Source organism: Bubalus bubalis, chromosome 10 (genome assembly GCF_019923935.1).
Source record: "Bubalus bubalis isolate 160015118507 breed Murrah chromosome 10, NDDB_SH_1, whole genome shotgun sequence".
Taxonomy (NCBI): Eukaryota; Metazoa; Chordata; class Mammalia; order Artiodactyla; family Bovidae; genus Bubalus; species Bubalus bubalis.
In genome coordinates, this window is record NC_059166.1 from 80,719,032 (window position 1) to 80,740,262 (window position 21,231).

At 40.5% G+C, this 21,231-nt stretch overlaps 1 protein-coding gene across 1 annotated transcript in view; it reads left to right on the forward strand.

Moving 5' to 3' along the window:
- The window catches only part of SNAP91 (synaptosome associated protein 91), a 239,691-nt gene that overhangs the window by 203,117 nt on the left and 15,343 nt on the right, over positions 1–21,231 (forward strand). Inside the window, exon 28 of the mRNA XM_044924466.2 lies at positions 14,860–15,089. Within this exon, the coding sequence (XP_044780401.2) occupies positions 14,860–15,089 (230 nt within the window). The remainder of the gene's footprint in view (positions 1–14,859; positions 15,090–21,231) is intronic.

The following is a 21,231-nucleotide window of genomic DNA, read 5'->3' on the forward strand; positions in this document are numbered from 1 at the left end:
AAGATACAATATAGTATTGTTAATTATAGTCACCACCCTGCACATTAGATCCTGGGAGCTTATACATCTTATAATTGAAAGATTATACCCTTTGAACCTGGAATGTTAGGTCCATGAATCAAGGCAAATTGGAAGTGGTCAAACAGGAGATGGCAAGAGTGAACATCAACATTCTAGGAAACAGCGAACTAAAATGGACTGGAATGGGTGAATTTAACTCAGATGACCATTATATCTACTACTGTGGGTAGGAATGAAGACTTACAAGATCTTTTAGAAATAACACCCAAAAAAGATGTCCTTTTCATTATAGGGGACTGGAATGCAAAAGTAGGAAGTCAAGAAACACCTGGAGTAACAGGCAAATTTGGCCTTGGAGTACGGAATGAAGCAGGGCAAAGACTAATAGAGTTTTGCCAAGAGAACGCATTGGTCATAGCAAACACCCTCTACCAACAACACAAGAGAAGACTCTACACATGGATATCACCAGATGGTCAACACCAAAATCAGATTGATTATATTCTTTGCAACCAAAGATGGAGAAGCTCTATACAGTCAGCAAAAACAAGACTGGGAGCTGACTGTGGCTCAGATCATGAACTCTTTATTGCCAAATTTAGACTTAAATTGAAGAAAGTAGGGAAAACCACTAGACCATTTAGGTATGACCTAAATCAAATCCCTTATCATTATACAGTGGAAATGAGAAATAGATTTAAGGGACTACATCTGATAGAGTGCCTGATGAACTATGGATGGAGGTTCGTGGCATTGTACAGGAGGCAGTGATCAAGACCATTCCCAAGAAAAAGAAATAAAAAAGGAAAATGGCTGTCTGAGGAGGCCTTACAAATAGCTGTGAAAGAAGAGAAGCGAAAGTGAAGGAGAAAAGGAAAGATATAAGCATCTGAATGCAGAGTTCCAAAGAATAGCAAGGAGAGATAAGAAAGCCTTCCTCAGTGATCAATGCAAAGAAATAGAGGAAAACAACAGAATGGGAAAGACTAGAGATCTCTTCAAGAAAATTAGAGATACCAAGGGAATGTTTCATGTAAAGATGGGCTCGATAAAGGACAGAAATGGTATGGACCTAACAGAAGCAGAAGATATTAAGAAGAGGTGGCAAGAATACACAGAAGAAATGTACAAAAAGAGCTTCACGACCCAGATAATCATGATGGTATGATCACTCACCTAGAGCCAGACATCCTGGAATGTGAAGTCAAGTGGGCCTTAGAAAGCATCACTACAAACAAAGCGAGTGGAGGTGATGGAATTCCAGTTGAGCTATTTCAAATCCTGAAAAATAATGCAGTGAAAGTGCTGCACTCAATATGCCAGCAAATTTGGAAAACTCAGCAGTGGCCACAGGACTGGAAAAGGTCAGTTTTCATTCCCATCCCAAAGAAAGGCAATGCCAAAGAAGCTCAAACTACCGCACAATTGTACTCATCTCACACGCTAGTAAAGTAATGCTCAAATTTCTCCAAGCTATGCTTCAGCAATACGTTAACTGTGAACTTCAGATGTTCAAGGTGGTTTCAGAAAAGTCAAGGGAACCAGAGATCAAATTGCCAACATCCGCTGGATCATCAAAAAAGCAAGAGAGTTCCAGAAAAACGTCTATTTCTGCTTTATTGACTACGCCAAAGCCTTTGACTGTGTGGATCAAAATAAACTGTGGGAAATTCTGAAAGAGATGGGAATACCAGACCACCTGACCTACCTCTTGAGAAACCTATATGCAGGTCAGGAAGCAACAGTTAGAACTGAACATGGAACAGACTGGTTCCAAATAGGAAAAGGAGTATGTCAAGGCTGTATATTGTCACCCTGCTTATTTAACTTCTATGCAGACTACATCATGAGAAACACTGGGCTGGAAGAAGCACAAGCTGGAATCAAGATTGCCGGGAGAAATATCAATAACCTCAGATATGCAGATAACACTACCCTTATGGCAGAAAGTGAAGAGGAACTAAAGAGCCTCTTGATGAAAGTGAAAGAGGAGAGTGAAAAAGTTGGCTTAAAGCTCAACATTCAGAAAACAAAGATCACGGCATCTGGTCCCATCACTTCATGGGAAATAGATGGGGAAACAGTAGAACAGTGTCAGACTTTATTTTTTTGGGCTCCAAAATCACTGCAGATGGTGACTGCAGCCATGAAATTAAAAGACGCTTACTCCTTGGAAGGAAAGTTATGACCAACCTAGATAGCATATTCAAAAGCAGAGACATTACTTTGCCAACAGAGGTCCGTTTAGTCAAGGCTATGGTTTTTCCTGTGGTCATGTATGGATGTGAGAGTTGGACTGTGAAGAAAGCTGAGTGCCAAAGAACTGATGCTTTTGAACTGTGGTGTTGGAGAAGACTCTTGAGAGTCCCTTGGACTGCAAGGAGATCCAACCAGTCCATTCTGAAGGAGATCAGTCCTGGGTGTTCTTTGGAAGGAATGATGCTAAAGCTGAAACTCCAGTACTTTGTCCACCTCATGCGAAGAGTTAACTCATTGGAAAAGACTCTGATGCTGGGAGGGATTGGGGGCAGGAGGAGAAGGGGACGACAGAGGATGACATGGCTGAATGGCATCACTGACTCAATGGACATGAGTTTGAGTGAACTCCGGGAATTGGTGATGGACAGGGAGGCCTGGCGTGCTGCAATTCATTTTAGAGGGGAAGTTTTCAACCTTTCACCGTTGACCTGTGAGCTTGTCATATATGGCCTTCATCATGTTGAGTATGTCCCTCCTATACCCAATTTCTTGAGAGTTTTTTTTTTATCATGAAAGGAGTTTGAATTTTGTTAAATGCTTTTTCCACATCTATTGAAATGATCCTATGATTATTGTCTTTCTATTAATGTAGAGCATCATATTTCTTGACTTGCATATGTTGAACCATCCTTGCCTTCCAGAAATACATCTCACTTGATCATGATGTATGATCCTTTTGGTGTGCTCTTGAACTCAGTTTACAAGTATTTTATTGAGAATTTTTGTATCTATATTCATTAAGGATATTGGCCTTTAGTTTTCTTATATCTTTATCTTTGGTTTCAAGGTAATGCTAGACTTGTAAAAATGAATTTAAGACTGTTCTCTCCTCTTTTTTTTAAGAGTTTGAGAAGAATTGACATTAATTCTTTATATGCTGAGCTTCCCAGGTGGTGCATTGGTAAAGAATTCACCTGTCAGTGCCTTAACATGTTTGGCAAAATTCACTTGTGAAGCCATCTGCTCCTAAGCTTTTCATTGTTGGGAGGGTTTTGATTACTGATTCAATCTCCTTACTTGTTATTGGTCCATTCAGTTTTTACTTCTTCATGACTTTAATTATATCAGCACCCCTCATTGATATCATATAAAGCTAAATTCATTGTTCTTACATTTTCAGGGGCCCCTTCCTAGCCTTTTGCCCCAAACCATATTTCTTCCCCAGCTTTGCTGAGATATAATGGACATGTAGCATTGTGTAAACTTAAGATGTACAGCATAATGATTTGTAAAACGTATAACAATATGTTTACTACAATAAGGTTGTATATTTCTAGGAACTTTTCCATTTCCTCTAGATTGTCCAATTTGTTGGCATATAACTATTCACAGTACTCTCTAATGATCCTTTGCATTTCTATAGTATCAGTTGTAATGTCTTCTTTTTTCATTTCTGATTTTACTTGCATCTTCTCTCTTTTTCGCTTCATAAGTCTAGCTAAAGATTTGTCAATTTTGTTTATCTTTTCAAAAAATAACTCTAAGTTTCATTAAAATTTTCTATTTTTTTTCTATTCTCTATTTCATTTATTTTTACTCTGATATTTGTTATTTTCTTCCTTCTACTAACTTTGGGTTTAGTTTGCTCTTATTTTTATAGTTCCTTGAAGTATAAAGTTAAATTGGCTTGAGAGGTTTCTTTGTTCTTAATGTAGAAATTTATTGCTATAAACTGACCTATTAGCACTGCTTTTGCTGCATCCTGCAGGTTTTGTTATGTTGAGTTCCTATTTTCATTTGCCTCAACATATGTTTTGATTTCCTTTCTGATTTCATCTTTGACTTATTTGTTATTGAGAAATCTGTTATTTATTTCTACATATTTGAAAATTTTCCATTTTTTCTCCCATTTTTGATTATCCCCTCAACCATATTTCCTGTTTTTGATGTCACAATATATATTTTATATTATGTATCCATTAACAAATTAATGTGGCTGTAAATTATTTTTAGTACTTTTGTCTTTCAACCTTTATAATAGAGCTAAGTGGTTAGCATATTACCATATTACACTATTAGAGTATTCTGGATCTGGTTATATATTTGCCTTTACCAGTGTGTTAATTATGTTTATATGTAGTCATGTTTCTAGCTAACAGCCTTTAATTTCAGCATTTCTTGTAAAGCAGGTCTACTGTTAATGGACTCTCTCAGCTTTTGCTTGTTTACAAAGTCTTTATCTTGCCTTCACTTCTGAAGGACAACTTTGCTGAGTATTCTTAGTTGGCAATTTCTTTCATTTAGCACTTAGAATATCATCCTATTCTCTCCTGCTTCATAAAGTCTCTGCTAAGAAATATGCTGAGAACCAAGTACAAAGATATGAAGGAGCAACCAGGCCCAGGTGGGGCTTGGTAGCTCTTTGACTTAGACCACTGGGGTCCACAGAATTGACTTGGTGAGCACTGCAAGGGCTCTTAAGAGGCTGCAAGTGCTGTTCCAGTCTCCAGCAGTTAGGGACCAGGGCAAATACCAGTAGTGGCCAGAGTCAGTGATACACACACACTTGGCTGAGGGGGCCAGCTGTAGGCAGCTGTATAGTGGCAGGGGTTGGTTGCAAATACACATGTCGTGCCAAGGCAGGCAGCAAGGGTTGGGGCCAACTACTGGTGTACGGGCAGCTGCAGAGGCCCTGGTTATTGGCATGCACTACCATGGCTGCTGGCTCTTACCGTGGGCTCATGGCAGTGGAGGCTGGTGATGGAGATTGGGCCAGGGGCATGCAGGCGCACTAGCTGGACGATGCAAGCAAGTGACAGAAAGACAGAATCACATCTGGGCCCACAAGCAGCTACAGGGACTCTGACCATTGACATGCTTTTCCATGGCTCACAGTCTTCCCCCCAAGCAGGCACATGACAGTGAAGTCTGAGGAGAGATTGTAGGTAAATACGCAGCTAGAGAGGCTAACCCTTAGTACACACAGTGGTAGTGGTTGGTCTCGGGTGGGTCTAGGTCTCTGGGGTCAAGGCTGGTGCTCTGTGCTCAGGCAGCCACAGAGGCCTGCAATGGCTGTCGGTGTGGTTCCTGGGTTCTTGTAGGGTTTGGGGATGAGGAGCTGGGAAAGACTCAGGTAGCTGGTGTCAGTGAACATAAATACCTATGGGATGAAAGCCAGTGAAATATGCACAGCTGTGATGGTTGTGTTGGCCATTAAGTTAGTGAACGGTAAAAGCTGTTGGGTTTATCTGCACAGCAGGGCACTGCGAACCATGATCACCCCCACCCACTAGAGGGCTGCTACTGATAATCTCTGCTTTTCTTCCTTGTTCCTGGCCATCTCTATTTGTCTCAGCTCTGTGATCCCTGGGCAGTGTAGAACCAAGGCAGGACCTTCATGCAGTGCTCTGAAAGGCTGAGGAAGATGGTAGCTCACGTCATTCTTCCTTTCTCTACGAAAGCAACTCTTTCTAGTTGAGATGTTCCTTCCCTGTGCTGAGCAGTGCCAGCTTGGGGGTAGCGGGGGAGGGATGCAATGACGCAAAATAAATGGAGTTGTCTTCCTTCCCTTTTTGGGTGCTTTTTTTCCTCAGGTTTTTTTGTTCCACTATTTTGCTGTTCCACTTTCTTAAGTGGACTCTAGAGATCTTCCAGGTCTGTTTTGTTCATGGATTTCTAATTGCTGATCTTTGTGTGGATGCATAGGCTGGAGTCTCCTGCGCCATCTTGGTGACATCACTCTCTAGTGTACCCCAAGTCCCCTTGTACTCTATATCTGGATCAGTTCAAAGTTGTCTTAGCATCAACTTGGAACTTTAAAAAAAATAACCAACTCATTAATTAATTTCTAGCTTTACCTCATCTGGCCTTCATGCTTGATAAATACTGCTTCTCTGACTTCAAGATTTTGGCTTCTCTTGATCAGAATTTCTTCTCCTGAGCTCACCTGGTCCCTCAGGTTTTCTGTAGCCTTGGATGAGCAATTTAGACACCCATACCAATGCTCGCAAAAAGGCCCTTTGCCAGCCCCTCAAGTTCCCCGTTCTGGTCCTGTTACAATCCTTCAATTTTCCAATGCTCCTCAGCCATTTTTCTCTGTGAGAATGAACACTTTGTACAATATGACTGACTCCTACCACTTTTTTTTTTTTTTTTGAACTTTTTATTTTGTATTGGGGTATAGCCGATTAACAATGTTGTGATAATTCCAGGTAAACAGCAAAGGGACTCAGCCATACGTATACATGTATCTATTCTCCCCCAAACTCCACTCCCATCCAGGCTGCCACGTAACACTGGGTAGAGTTCCATGTGCTATACAGTAGGCCCTTGCGGGTTATCCATTTGAAATAAGGCAGTGTGTACATGACTATCCCAAACTCCCTAGCTATCTCTTCCCCCCAGGCAACCAAAAGTTCATTTTATAAGTCTGTGAGTCTCTTTCTGTTTTGTAAGTTCATTTGTATCATTTCTTTTTAGATTCCACTTATAAGGGATGTCACATGATATTTCTCCTTCTCTGTCTGACTTACTTCACTCAGTATGACACTCTCTAGGTCCATCCATATTGCTGCAAATCTGATTCCTACCATTTTCATAAATACATTGTAGGGAATGTTGTCCCTACAATAAACATGAATAATGAAGTTTCTAGGCTTCTTTACCCAACACTCCTAGGCTTACTTTTCTAATATTGTGACTATCAGGACCAAAGATTTTATCCAGTTCCTTTCAATACACCCCAAGCCCTCCATTAATGGAGGAGTAGAATTCATAATTGCCCACCCTGCGTGGGGCCCCTAGTGGGCTCATTTGTATACCTTCTGGAAATGGACCAAGAGGCTTGAACACATCTCTTAACGCTTTTCAGGTCATTAGAGATATTGTGACCTCAGGAGAAGTAATGACCCCTGTCAGGCCTGGCCATGATTGAGGCTGTATCACTTAGCCTTTTTTTGTCTCCTAAACATTATTTGAGAAATGTCTCATAAACATATATGAGAAACCTATATGCAGGTCAGGAAGCAACAGTTAGAACTGGACATGGAACAACAGACTGATTCCAAATGGGAAAAGGAGTACGTCAAGGCTGTATATTGTCACCCTGCTTATTTAAATCATATGCAGACTACATCATGAGAAATGCTGGACTGGAAGAAGCACAAGCTGGAATCAAGATTGCTGGGAGAAATATCAATAACCTCAGATATGCAGATGACACCACCCTTATGGTAGAAAGTGAAGAGGAACTAAAAAGCCTCTTGATGAAAGTGAAAGTGGAGAGTGAAAAAGTTGGCTTAAAGCTCAACACTCAGAAAACGAAGGTCATGGCATCTGGTCCCATCACTTCAAGGGAAATAGATGGGGAAACAGTGAAAACAATGTCAGACTTTATTTTCTGGGGCTCCAAAATCACTGCAGATGGTGATTGCAGCCATGAAATTAAAAGACGCTTACTCCTTGGAAGGAAAGTTATGACCAATCTAGATAGCATATTCAAAAGCAGAGACATTACTTTGCCAACAAAGGTTCGTCTAGTCAAGGCTATGGTTTTTCCAGTGGTCACGTATGGATGTGAGAGTTGGACTTTGAAGAAAGCTGAGCGCCAAAGCATTGATGCTTTTGAACTGTGGTGTTGGAGAAGACTCTTGAGAGTCCCTTGGACTGCAAGGAGATCCAACCAGTCCATTCTGAAGGAGATCAGCCCTGGAATTTCTTTGGAAGGAATGATGCTAAAGCTGAAACTCCAGTACTTTGGCCATCTCATGTGAAGAGTTGACTCATTGGAAAAGACTCTGATGCTGGGAGGGATTGGGGGCAGGAGGAGAAGGGGACAACAGAGGATGAGATAACTGGATGGCATCACTGACTCGATGGACATGAGTTTGAGTGAACTCTGGGAGTTGGTGATGGACAGGGAGGCCTGGCGTGCTGCAATTCATAGGGTCACAAAGAGTTGGACATGACTGAGCGACTGAAGTGAACTGAAACATTATTTCCCAAGGGACTCAGACCAAAATAGAAGAGCTCCCTTTCCAAGGCTAAATCTTTCTTGTCATGGAAATGTACTTGGAAAGTTTTAGCCAAGGAAAGACAGGAAGAGGAGATATTTCATGGTCTATGGTTAAGTCTAAGTGATAACTCAAGCTTGTAGAAGGGGGATGACTTGGCTGTGACTGGAATCTTCCTTGTTAACTTTTAAACCCAATGTTTGATCAAAACCTTTTACTTATTAGGTAGTATGCATATGGATCTTTGTGTTTAAAACCCCAGAGCCTCTTGACTAACACAGATGGAGAAAATGAAGCAAATGTGATGATAAAAAAAATTAAAAGATAAGGTGACATTTACCCTCAGATTAAGATTTAGCCAGATAGAAGCTACCTATGATCAGCTAATTTGAGGAACAGTTTCTGGCTCTCCATAGACCTACAGAACCATTGACTTTCTCAGTCTTTCTCTGTGATCCAAGGAGAAGTAATGATGTGCTTCTAAAAGAAATCTGACAGCTGGTGCAGCCCTCCTCCAGTTGGACCTGGTCTCGCTGATAAGTGGAGTTTTCCTGGTGGCTCAGACAATAAAGAATCCACCTGCAATGCAGGAGACCCAGGTTCAATCCCTGGTGGGGAAGATCCCCTGGAGAAGGGAATGGCAACCCACTCCAGTATTCTTGCCTGGAGAATTCCATGGGCAGGGGAACCTGGTGGTCTACAGTCCATGAGGTCACAAAGAGTTGAACATGACTGAGAGACTAACACTTTCACTTCACTTTTTCTCTAAGTGGTATTGATCCCTTCCTCCTGGGTGCCCACACTGGACCTGGATACTTGTTATACTTTTTTTGGAATTGTTTCCATGCCTGCTTTCCAGAGTGGACTGTGAAAGACCCAAGGGAATCAAAACTTTTCTATCTCTAGCGCCAAGAAGTACCTGAAATTTATTTATTATTCTTCTTAATATTTATTGGCTGCATCGGGTCTTAGCTGTGGTGTGCAGACTCTCTGGTTGAGGCGCACAGGCTCAGTAGTTGTGGTAAACCCACCCAGTCACTTCATGGCATGAATCTTGGTTCCCCAACCAGGGATTGAACCTACACCCCCTACACTGCAAGGTGGATCCCTAACCTCTGCACCACCAGGGAGTCCCAGGAACTGGAATTTAGACAGTCAGTGTTAATTGTGAAGATGAAAAGGCCTCCAAAAAGGGACCAGAACTAAGAGATTCTCTCCCACGGCCACCTTTGAATTAGAACAGAGAGGATTATCGGAAGGAACCAGATTTCCCACAGAAATCACTAAGACTTGACTTAGAACCACCACTGCTCCTGCTGCTAAGTCGCTTCAGTCGTGTCTGACCCTGTGCGACCCCATAGACGGCAGCCCACCAGGCTCCCCCGTCCCTGGGATTCTCCAGGCAAGAACACTGGAGTGGGTTGCCATTTCCTTCTCCAGTGCATGAAAGTGAAAAGTGAAAGTGAAGTCACTCAGTCGTGTCCGACTCTTAGCAACCCCATGGACTGCAGCCCACCAGGCTCCTCCATCCATGGGATTTTCTGGGCAAGAGTACTGGAGTGGGGTGCCATTGCTTCTCCGAGAACCATCACAAATAAGTACAAATAAAAAACCTGAAAAGTACCTGGACTTCAAGGAATGCAGCTGGGATGAAAACACTGATTCCCAACTAGAAAGGCTCCCAGAGACAGGATTTCATAGGTCATTGCTAGAGGACAGAGACCCTTGTAAAGCTGAATTTATAGAAATGTACGTGGAGGCTAATGGAGCAGAACCACGTATATTCCAAGCTTGGAAGTTCATGATAACTTTTTGTTTATTATTACAACTTTTTGTCTCTTATTACTAATTTTTTTTGTGGGGTGGGGGTGAGAGGGTTCTGGAATTAGTGATAAATAACTACAAGACATGAGCAAGCCTTTGATAAAGATCTTTAACACAGTCAAAGTGATCCTGGGAAAAGTGAGCTTTCCACCACGTATCCAGTCAGAAAGAACAAAGGCTATTCTCTGAACATGACACTGAGCTTGTAACAACAATTCTCTCAATGGAAATGGAAACTGAACACTATCATTTATTAGCTCTGTGATTTTGTCAATCATTCACCCTCTCTTTGCCCCTGTTTCCTATCTGAAATTTGACATGACAAAACTTGTCTGAAAGAGGGATTATGAAGCAGAAGTGTGAAAATGTATGGGAATATTCTTAGTTGTGACCTGGTCCATGATAGGTGCTCAGTACATAGATTCCAACTCCACAGAGAAGTGGCCCCCCAGAATATAGTGGGTGACTTGTGGCAGAGGTCACTACCTCACTGCCAGATATAACTGTAAGCTGATTTTTGTGGCTCCCAGGTAAGAGACCCAGGGACTTCTAACATCAGCTTCTTCTCTCTGTTATGCTTTCCCTTCTTCTTCTTCTTTTTTTTTTTTTTCTGATTTAAATGTGTTTTTTTTTAATTGGGGTATAGTTTGCTTTACAATGTTGTGTTAGTTTCTGCTGTACAACAAAGTGAATCAGCTATATGTGTACATATACCCCCCCCCCTTGGGTTTCCCTCCCACACCCCGCCCATCTGTTCTCTTTGTTCCCTGACCCTGACTGCATCCAGAGACCATGCATCAGTGAAATCAAACAGCCGTCATAACTTTGAAGTAACCTGGTAGAGGGTGAACAAACAGGGAGTGATCACTAGAGGGTAGGGTGAAGGGCATGAAGGAGGAGCGGTGAGAGATGGAAATAACACAAGACCGGGTCCCCTCTGGTCTTGGGATCCATGCCTCAGATTGCAGAAGTTTTGATTTTGCAGTCCGTTGGACGATTACCATGAAAATCCTGATTTCTAGGGTTTTTCTGTGAAAAATGAGAAGATCGTGCAAGTCCAATTCACATTCCCTCGTGGCAAGAATCTATTGCAGCCAAGGAGGAGCTAACAAAGGAGGTGGGGTGGCCCAGCCCTTCTCAAACTTGACAGTTGCCTCCCCTCCTTTCATCTGCCCTGTATCCCATCTGAATACTGGTTTCCATCTCTTATCTCCATGTGTTACTTGCTTCTCTTTGCCAATTGTACTGTTGACACAGTAGGGAGGTACCAGAAAAGATAAGATCGGTTTGAGTGTTAGAAAGATAATCTTGGAAGCTGAAGGATTTGTTACTGTGACAGAGAGATAGAGAGAAAAGAAGGATGAAAGATCAAAAGTAGAAATATCAGCTTAGAGACTGCGAAGTTTAAACATTATAAATATTCCAACTGGGCAGTAGTCCTGGAGGTGGGGAGAGAGAGGACAGATTCCAGAGATAGTCTGGGAGTAAAATTGAGGGAGTCAGTGACTGAATGTAGAGGGAAAATGAAGGAAAGGGAGCAAATGGAGAAATTCAGGGCTCAAAATAAATCAATGCCATGCATGGGGATCACTATTACAACAATTTTTGTTTAGTAGTAGAAAAACAGAAATCAAGTGGGTGCCCATCAGTGGAAAATGGTTGAATATACCATGGTTTGTCCATACTCTGGGACATTGTGTTGCCATTGTCAGAAATACTTCAGGTCCAAACTATCTGCCATGGAGGGATTTCCTCTGAGTGTGCGTATGTGTGTGTGTGCCAAGTCATTTCCATTGTATCCGACTCTTTGCAACCCTATGGACTACGCCAGGTTCCTCTGTCCACTAGACTTTCCAGGCAAGACTATGCCTTTCTCCAGGGGATCTCCCCTACCCAGGGATCGAACCCACGTCTCTTACGTCTTCTGCATTGGTAGGCGAGTTCTTTACCACTAGAGCCACCTGGGAAGCCCTGTGAGTGTACTTAGGTGAAATGCACTGACGAACATAGATGATTCCATTAACAAAAACACAACAACCCCCAAATCTTCATGTGTATGTATATGCAGATAGGTATGTATGCATTCATATATACATATGTGAGTATGTGCATGTGTCTGTGTGCATGTATGTGTGTGTGTATATTTGATTACGAGTATATGAACAAAGGAAGAAGGATGAGAAACATTGATAAAATGTGGGAGTCAGTGGAGGATGAAGGAAGTTGAAAAGCAAGAAGGAAACCACTATAGTTAGAAAATGTGGTCTTTGAATTTTTAAAGCATGTATATTTTATTCTTGTCAAATTGCATATGTGTGTGTAACTGTAGAAAAGGTGCATGAAATGTTTATATGGAACTTGAGGGAACCCAACCAATTTTAACTTCTTAGAGTTATAGATTATAACATTGGTTTAAAACCCCCACAAAATGTGAACCTAAAACTGCTGAAAAAATGAAGTGTTTTAATTTTGTAAAAACCCACAATAGACATCTTCTCATTGTAGACAGGCACAAAGCGAGGTATATTTTTCAGTTATCTTAACATTCCTCTCATTTTCCGTTTAAATCCTGCCATGGTTGTTTACCGTCTGGGTGAACTTAGGCCAATTTACTTTATCTCTCTCTTTCAGCCTGATTTTTCTTATTTGAGAAAGGGGAAAGACCATCTTAACCCTGAAAGGTTGTTGTTAGGATCAAATAAAAGAATATCCATAAAGTGCCTGGGAGGCTTTCCTCAGATGGAAGCTACTATTTTTTAATACTTTTAGAAAACATTTTACCCCTACCCTGCTCACAAGAGTGAACATGATGTATGATTCCAGCCATGACCTTCTGTTCCTCCCCGACCTCCTCTGAAACTTATCTGTTTAGCTCCAGCGATAACACTCCCTCCTCCTTTCTCTAGACTTTAGTCAGTCACTTTAGGCCAAGGAAGGGATTCTGCCCACTGGCCAGTGAGCGAGCATCACAGTTTCTTTCTCATCCTGTTTTTAGCTGATCAGACTTCTTAGTCCAATACTTAGCATCAAATTCAAAGTCATTTTCAAGTCTCCTTATCACGTTTAACAGATAGAAGCTTTCCCAGGGGACAAGTGTTTTCTAGTTTGGCAAGTTTTATTTTTGCACCTTTTGCTCACAATGTAAAGAAAAAGATGAAGCAAAGGTGGGATTTAGGAGTGATAGCATTACTAAGTGCTAGGTAATAATTAATATACTTACAGAGTCATCCTCCTTCCCAACCCCATCAAAATAGAATAGAAATTATTTGGACTTTTGATACAAATAGGGTCAAATTGATTTACAGGAACTAAAATCACTTTATTTTTATTTTATTTTTTTACTTTACAATATTGTATTGGTTTTGCCATACATCAACGTGCATCCGCCACGGGGGTACATGTGTTCCCCCTCCCACCTCCCTCCCCATACCATCCCTCTGGGTCATCCCAGTGCACCAGCCCCAAGCTTCCTGTATCCTGCATCAAACCTGGACTGGCGATTTGTTTCTTATATGATACTATACATGTTTTAATGCCATTCTCCCAAATCATCCCCCCCTCCCCCTCCCACAGAGTCCAAAAGACTGTTCTACACATCTGTGTCTCTTTTGCTATCTCAAATCCAGGGTTGTTATTACCATCTTTCTAAATTCCATATATATGCGTTAGTATACTGTATTGGTGTTTTTCTTTCTGGCTTACTTCACTCTGTATAATAGGCTCCAGTTTCATCCACCTCATTAGAACTGATTCAAATGTATTCTTTTTAGTGGCTGAGTAATACTCCATTGTGTATATGTACCACAGCTTTCTTATCCATTCATCTGCTGATGGACATCTAGGTTGCTTCCATGTCCTGGCTATTATAAACAGTGCTGCGATGAACACTGGGGTACACATGTCTAAAATCACTTTATATTTGCATAATGTTTTATTATCTCCACTGCTGCAGAAACCAGAAGTACTGAGATATTTCAGGTAAAGCTGTACTGTGTCCCTGTTGAAGTTTACTTAAGGTGTTTCTGTTTTACTTTTAGCTAAGAAATTCCATTTAAGTCTGGAAAAAAAAATTGTCATCTTGTCTATTTAGTTCTAAAATAAATCATTGATAAAGGGAAAATATATAAATAAGTTTACAAATGTAAATCACAATTAATTGAAAACTTTCCTCAAAATTTGTTTGATACATAATACCTTAGAATAGGACTGTCCTGCTGCTGCTGCTGAGTCACTTCAGTCGTGTCCAACTCTGTGCGACCCCATAGATGGCAGCCCATCAGGCTCCCCTGTCCCTGGGATTCTCCAGGCAAGAACACTGGAGTGGGTTGCCATTTTCTTCTCCAATGCATGAAAGTGGAAAGTGAAAGTGAAGTCGCTCAGTCGTGTCTGACTCTTAGCAACCCCATGGACTGCAGCCCACCAGGCTCCTCCATCCATGGGATTTTCCAGGCAAGAGTACTGGAGTGGGGTGCCACTGCCTTCTCCGAGGACTGTCCTAGCCCAGAGCTTTTCATAAAGAACCACAGGGGTTCTTTTATAATGAGGAGTTAGACTTTGAGTACTTCTTGGTCTGTTTTGTGTTTTGTTTTGTTTTTTCTTTTTTGTGTAAGAATTCTGAATACAGTTTCCTCTTTTTTTTTTTTTGTCTCTAAATTATACTTTAATCTTCAAACAGAGTACTTTAAATATTTTAGAAAGTAAACCTTCAGATGTGGCCACTTCTGGGTAAAAATTCTATTCCATTTGGTTTCCCATGATTAATAGAAAAAACAGAAACCAACATTTACTGTTTATTATGCCTCAGGCATTGTTCCGAACAGAGTTCCTTCTTCAACCTTGGCACCACGGAAACTTTGGACTGGATGATTCTTCGCTGTTTGGGGCTGTCCTGTACCTTGAATCCCGCTCAACAGCATCCCTGGTCTCTATCCACCACGTCCCAATAGCACATGTCTGTCCTTCCTCCACCAGTTGTGGCAACCCAAACGTCTCTAGACATTGTCAAATGTCCTTTGCAGGGCAAAATCACCCCAGGTAAGCATCCTCCACTGTTGCAGACACTTTTTCATTTTATTTACTCTTTACAACAGAGACTATGAGAGTTTACATTATTTTTTCCAAGGTTACATAGTGGGTTAATGAGTGGATTCCTGGGATTCAAATTCCAGTTGGTCGAATTCCATAGTTCCTCCTCTTTTAGAGATCATGCTGGGAGGTGGGGGGAGTTGGGAAGAAAGGAAATGAAAAAGATTTCTTAAAACACAAAAATTAATAGGTTTTTAAATTTTTATGTTTCAAGAAATAGGTTCAATAAAAATTATTCTGAATGCTATCCCGAATACTTTCTACATCTTCAAACCTCATTATCATCCCTATGTGCTTTTTTAGCTGAAAAGTCAACCCCCAGCACTTTCTCCTAACAAATATCTCATTTTTTCCTGAGAGATAAAAGTTGTCCAGCATGAGTTTTTTCCAGCTTTTTTTCTCTTCATTTCAAAGTTTTCCAGCACCTAACCCGTCCTTTCCCATCTTTCTTTCTAAGGCCAACCCCTCTACCTATACCTAGATCTCACCTCCTCCCTTCTCTCCAACATCGGTACAAATTGCCCCTATGACAAGTCTTCAGTTCTTCCCTAGGCCTGAGAACATGCTTCTCTCTTTGTAATGGTTAATTTTATGTGTCACCTTGAGTAGGCCATACCTGCTCTAAAGTTCTTTGGTCAAATATTATTCTAGTGAGTGCTATGAAGGTATTTTTTAGATGTGATTAGAAATCAGTAGACTTTGAGTAGAACAGATTACACTCCATAAAAGGGGTGGGCCTTGTCCAACTGGTCAAAAGTTGGCCTCTCTGAAAGAAGAAATTCTAGGGACTCAAACTGCAATTGTGTTTTTGTTTTTTTATCTTTTTTTTTTTCTTGTGAAGGGAGCTTTTTAAATTTTGTTTGTATTTATTATTCATTTATTTTTGGTTGTGCCGGCTCTTCCTTGCTGTGCTCAGGCTTTCTCTGGTCACTGGGAGCAGGGGCTGCTCTGAGTTGCAGCGCGTGGGCTTCTCATAGCAATGGCGTCTCTTGTCGCAGGACACAGGCTCTAGTCGCATGGGCTTCAGAAGTTGTGGTGTGTGGTCTTAGTAGTTCTGGCACATGGAATTAGTTGCTGCACAGCATGTGGAATCTTCCTGGACCAGGGATCAAACTTGTGTCCCCTGCATTGGCAGGCGGATTCTTATTGTACCACCAGGGAAGTCTGAATTGCAGCTCTTGTCTGGGTCTTCAGCCTGCCAGCCTACCCTGAAGATTTTGGATTTGCCAAGCCTCCATAACGACATAAGCCAATTCCTCAAAGTATATCTTTCTCCCTCTATATACACCCTATTTGCTCTATTTCTCTGGAGAACACTAACACACTCCTTTTCCTTAAAAAAAAAAAAAAAGACTTGAAACTGCCTTGTGTCTAAGCTAACATGGCTCCTTCTCTACAAAGTCAGCACTATGATGCTCTCTCCTGCTGACCACTCTTGTAGTCAGCATAAGGAGGTGTTTGAAACGCTGGGGCTTTTTGCTTTGTGAAAAAAGGACTTTATCTATCTCATTATTGCGTTTCCAACATTTGTCTAGCACAATAACTTGAATGTTGTGGATACTTGAGCTTACTCATTTGAAATGTCAAGTCTTTTCTCTAAGTAAGGCTGAAAAACAACTGAGAAAAATGCAACAATAAACATTTCCTTTCATATTTCTGGACTTAAATGTTTGAATTTGAACTCTGTTTATTAAAAACATTCTTGTTGGGCAATTTAGTCCTCTTTTCTCTCAAAAAATGTTTTTCAGAGGTTCAATAAAAGATTGACCCAAATGCAGAACAGGATCAGAAAAATCAATCCCCACATCTGATGAGTGGCTGGTGGACACTTTTCTATTTTACTACTACAAGTTTAACTCCTTTGTTTCTGTCCATAGTGCCTAGAATGCCCTTATAAAATTAGAACATTAGGAAAAGTTTGAGTTAATTATGTTTAATTAGATTTTTTTTAAGTCAATAAGGAGAAAAAAGAAACACAGTCAGAGAAGGAGTATTACTGTTGTTACTGAAAAAAGTTATGTTGGTTGGAATTTTGACCTTTAGGCTGAAAATAAGAAAGTGAGTTTTAAAACAGAAACATATTTTTAGGGAATAAGAAAGAGTTTTTAAAAAATTCAGTGGGAACTTAGCATTGAGTTTTTAAAATAAGAATTTAGCAATACTCAGAGTGCTCTAAATTGAAAAGAGAAAAAAAATTTACAAAATACACCATAAATCAAATCACTTCCATTTTTATATTTGTTTTATTTTTATAGTCCTTGCCCATTTATATAAATTTATAATTTTTCCAACAATATATTATGAAATCTTTCAAACAAATCACTCTATCCATCTTATTTTTGTTTTAAATACATTTCAAAGTAAGTTGCAGACAACAGTATACTTTACTATGACCAAATGGGATTTGTTCCAGATATGCGAGGCTAGTTGAACATTCAAAAATCAATTAATGTAATACATCACATCAACAGGTTAAAGAAGAAAATCATATAATCATATCAATAGATGTTTGAAAAAAATTTGACAAATTCAACATTCATTCATGATCAAAGCTCTCAGCAAACTGGGGATGCAGAATAACTGCCTTAACTTAATAAAGAACATCTATTTTAAAAACCTATAGCTAGGCTTATACTTAATGATAAGAAACTAAATGCTTCCTTCTAAAACTAAGAGCAAAGATGCCTCTTTTCCTATTCAGCATCATACAGGAAATCCTAGCTAATGCATTGGAACAAGAAAATAAAAAGTATACAGAATGGAAGGGAAGAAATGAAACAGTCTTTATTCCCAGATGGCATAAATGCCTATGTAGAACATACCCAAAAAATCAATCAAAAAACTGCTGGCAATTGTGAATAAGGCTGCTACAAACATTCATGTAAAGATTTCTGTGTGGGCATGTTTCCAACTCATTTAGGTAAATACTTGGGAGCGCAATTACTGGACTTTAAGGAGCCTATGTTTATCTTTGTAAAAACTGTTGACCTGTCTTCCAAAGTACACAAAAAGGCTACATGTGGTACTTGATGAACTGAATTATGTTCCCCCAAAATTCAAATGTTGAAGCTCTCACCCCCAAGCTGACTGTATTTGGTGATAAGACATTTGCAGGAGTAATTAAGGTTAAACAAAGTCGTAAGTATGGGCCCTAATTGGATATCACTGGTGTCCTTAAAAGAGAGGAAAAGACACCAGGACTCTCTCATTCGCTCTCTCTTTCTCCACACGTGCCCAGACAAGAGGCCACGTGAGGAAAAAGCAATATGGCGACCATCAACAACCCGGGAAGAAAGATCTCACCAAACACCAACACTGTTGGCACTTTGATATTGGCCTTCTGGCCCCCAAAACTGTGAGGAAAAAACAGTTGCTGTTTAAGCCACCCAGATTGTGTTATCTTCTTATGGTGCCCTGAAGAGAGAAATGCATGGTATGATTCCAAATATCAGCTATCTGAAAAAGGAGAGACTATATAGACAATATAGTCCAATAGCCTTGTATGGATATGAGAGTTGGACCATAGAGAAGGCTGAGCACTGAAGAATTGATGCTTTTGAACTGTGATGCTGAAGAAGACTCTTGAGAGTCCTTGATAGCAAGGAGATCAAACCAGTAATCCTAAAGGAAATCAACCCTGAATATTCATTGGAAGGACTGATGCTGAAGCTGAAGCTCCAATACTTTGGCCACCTGATGAAGAGCTGACTCACTGGAAAAGACCCTGATGCTGGAAAAGATTGAGGGCAGGAGAAGAGGGAACAAAGGATGATATGATTGGATGGCATCATTGAGTCAATGGATGTGAGTTTGAGAAAACTTTGGGAGATAGTGAAGGACAGGGAAGCCTGGCTTGCTGCAGTCAACGGGGTCACAAAGAGTTGGACATGACTTAGCAACTGAACAACAATAGAGATGATAGGAACATCAGTGATTGCCAGAGGTTTGGGCAAAGGGAGGGAAATTTGAGTACGTGGAATCTGGGGCATTTTGGGGACCATGAAACTATTCTATACAATACCATAATAATGGATTCATGAGCTTATGCATTTATCAAAACCCATGCAACTGACAACACAGAGAATGAGCCCTAATGTAAACTATGGACTTAGGTTAATAATAATGTATAAATATTGGTCCACCAATGTTAACAAATGCTTCACACTAATGCAATGTGTTAATCACAGGTGAGACTTTATGCAAGAGTTACTTTCTCTGCAGTTTTTCTGTAAACCTAAAGCTACCCTAAAAAATAAAATTTATTAAGACATTAAAAATGAATATTCTTAATATTAAAATTAGTATCAAATATAACTACCTATTTTTTCTTCACAAATATGTGTACTGTAATATAATACTCATGTTTTCCAGTTGTTTATCATGTTCTTAAAAATATTTTTCTGCATTGCTGTTGACATTTTAAAGTTAAGGATTTTTTGTTTGTTTACAGAAGACTTACCCCAAGTCAGCTAAAAATGTAGCATATTTGTGACCTAATGGTGATAACTCTGGTCCACTTTTTAAAAAAAAAATAGATTTATCTATTTATTTTTTGGCTGCTTTTAGTCTTCTTTGCCATGTGGAGGCTTTCTTGGTTGCGGTGATCGAAGGCTGCTCTCTAGTTGCGGTGCACATGCTTCTCCCCTTGCAGGGGCTTCTCTTGAGGGGCATATAGGGGCTCAAGACTCTGGAGTATGGGATCACTAGTTGCGGTGCATGGGCTTAGTTGCCCTTCTATAGGATCTTAGTTCCCGGACCAGGCATTGAACCTGTGTCCACTGTATCGGCAGATAGATTCCTAACAAATGGACCACCAGGAAAGTCCTTGATCAACTTTTTAAAGAAAAATAACATTCACCTTGAATATCTGAAAGCACTGCATATTTAGTTATTTTCACTTCTGCTCTGAGTCTCCACGTGAAGAGGTTGAAAATAAAGAAAGAGGTCAGAGCCATCCACATCCCCTTAGAAAGTAGCTATGCGTCACCACGATGGTGCAAGCCTGCCTGCCAACTAGGACCTTGTTGGAGGTGATGGTGGTTGCCAGGAACCATGTGCTGTGCTGTGCTTAGTCGACCCCCATGGAGTCGAGCCCACCAGGCTCCTCTGTTCATGGGGATTCTCCAGGGAAGAACACTGGAGTGTGTTGCCATACTGTCCTCCAGGGGATCTTCCCAACCCAGGGAGCAAACCCAGGTCTCCTGCATTGCAAGCAAATTCTTTACCATCTGAGCCACCAGGGAAGCCCCCAGGAACCATATATGCCCCAAATCACATACTCCCCTTTCATCAGAGACATTAAGGAAAGGTTATGAATTTGTTCATATTGAGTGTCTACAAAACTTAAAGCACACATTATCCCTTCTAAATCAATTCTCAGGACCACTCAACCTTTTACCACCCTTTTCCTCTCCAACTCCTTTTCCTTGGTTTTTATCCTTGGTCCTGCTCTGATCTCTCAACTTCCTTTTATCTTCCCTTTGCTACATTCCATATCATTTTTTCCAATATATCTTCCAGTTTACTTTATATCATGTGTTGTTAAAGCCATCTATTGATGCTTTTGTAATTTTATTTCAGAGAATTTCAAAATTCTCCAAACACATATATTTGCAATAAATAAAGTATAATAAGTGCCAATGGTCCCATTGCCCTGCTTCAATAAGTGTCTTTTTTTCACTTTTACTCCTATATATTTTCTCCACAACAAAGTATTATTTATAGCAAATCTGGTAATCTTCTTTCAAGACTGCTGTTAATCCTACATGTCGCTACCACTCCTTGATAGTCATTCCTTGGCCTCTGCTCGTTTGTTCTCCTCTTAGAGACTCTATCTGAGTCTTAGGGTGTAGTGAGGAAAGGTGGGGAAAGTGTGACATACCCAGGCAGAGAGAAGAAACTGGCACTAGAGGTCTCAGGGTTGTTGCCTCTCCTGGGAGTCCTGTGGCACAACGATCAGTTTGTAATTAGAGTGTAATAGTGACCTCTGTCATAAACCATTTGTTTTATTCTGTCCCTGGGTCACTCCTCTGGGTCCATGGCTTTGTGGCTCAAGAAGTTGCTCATCTGAATCCTTTTACTGTATATGCAT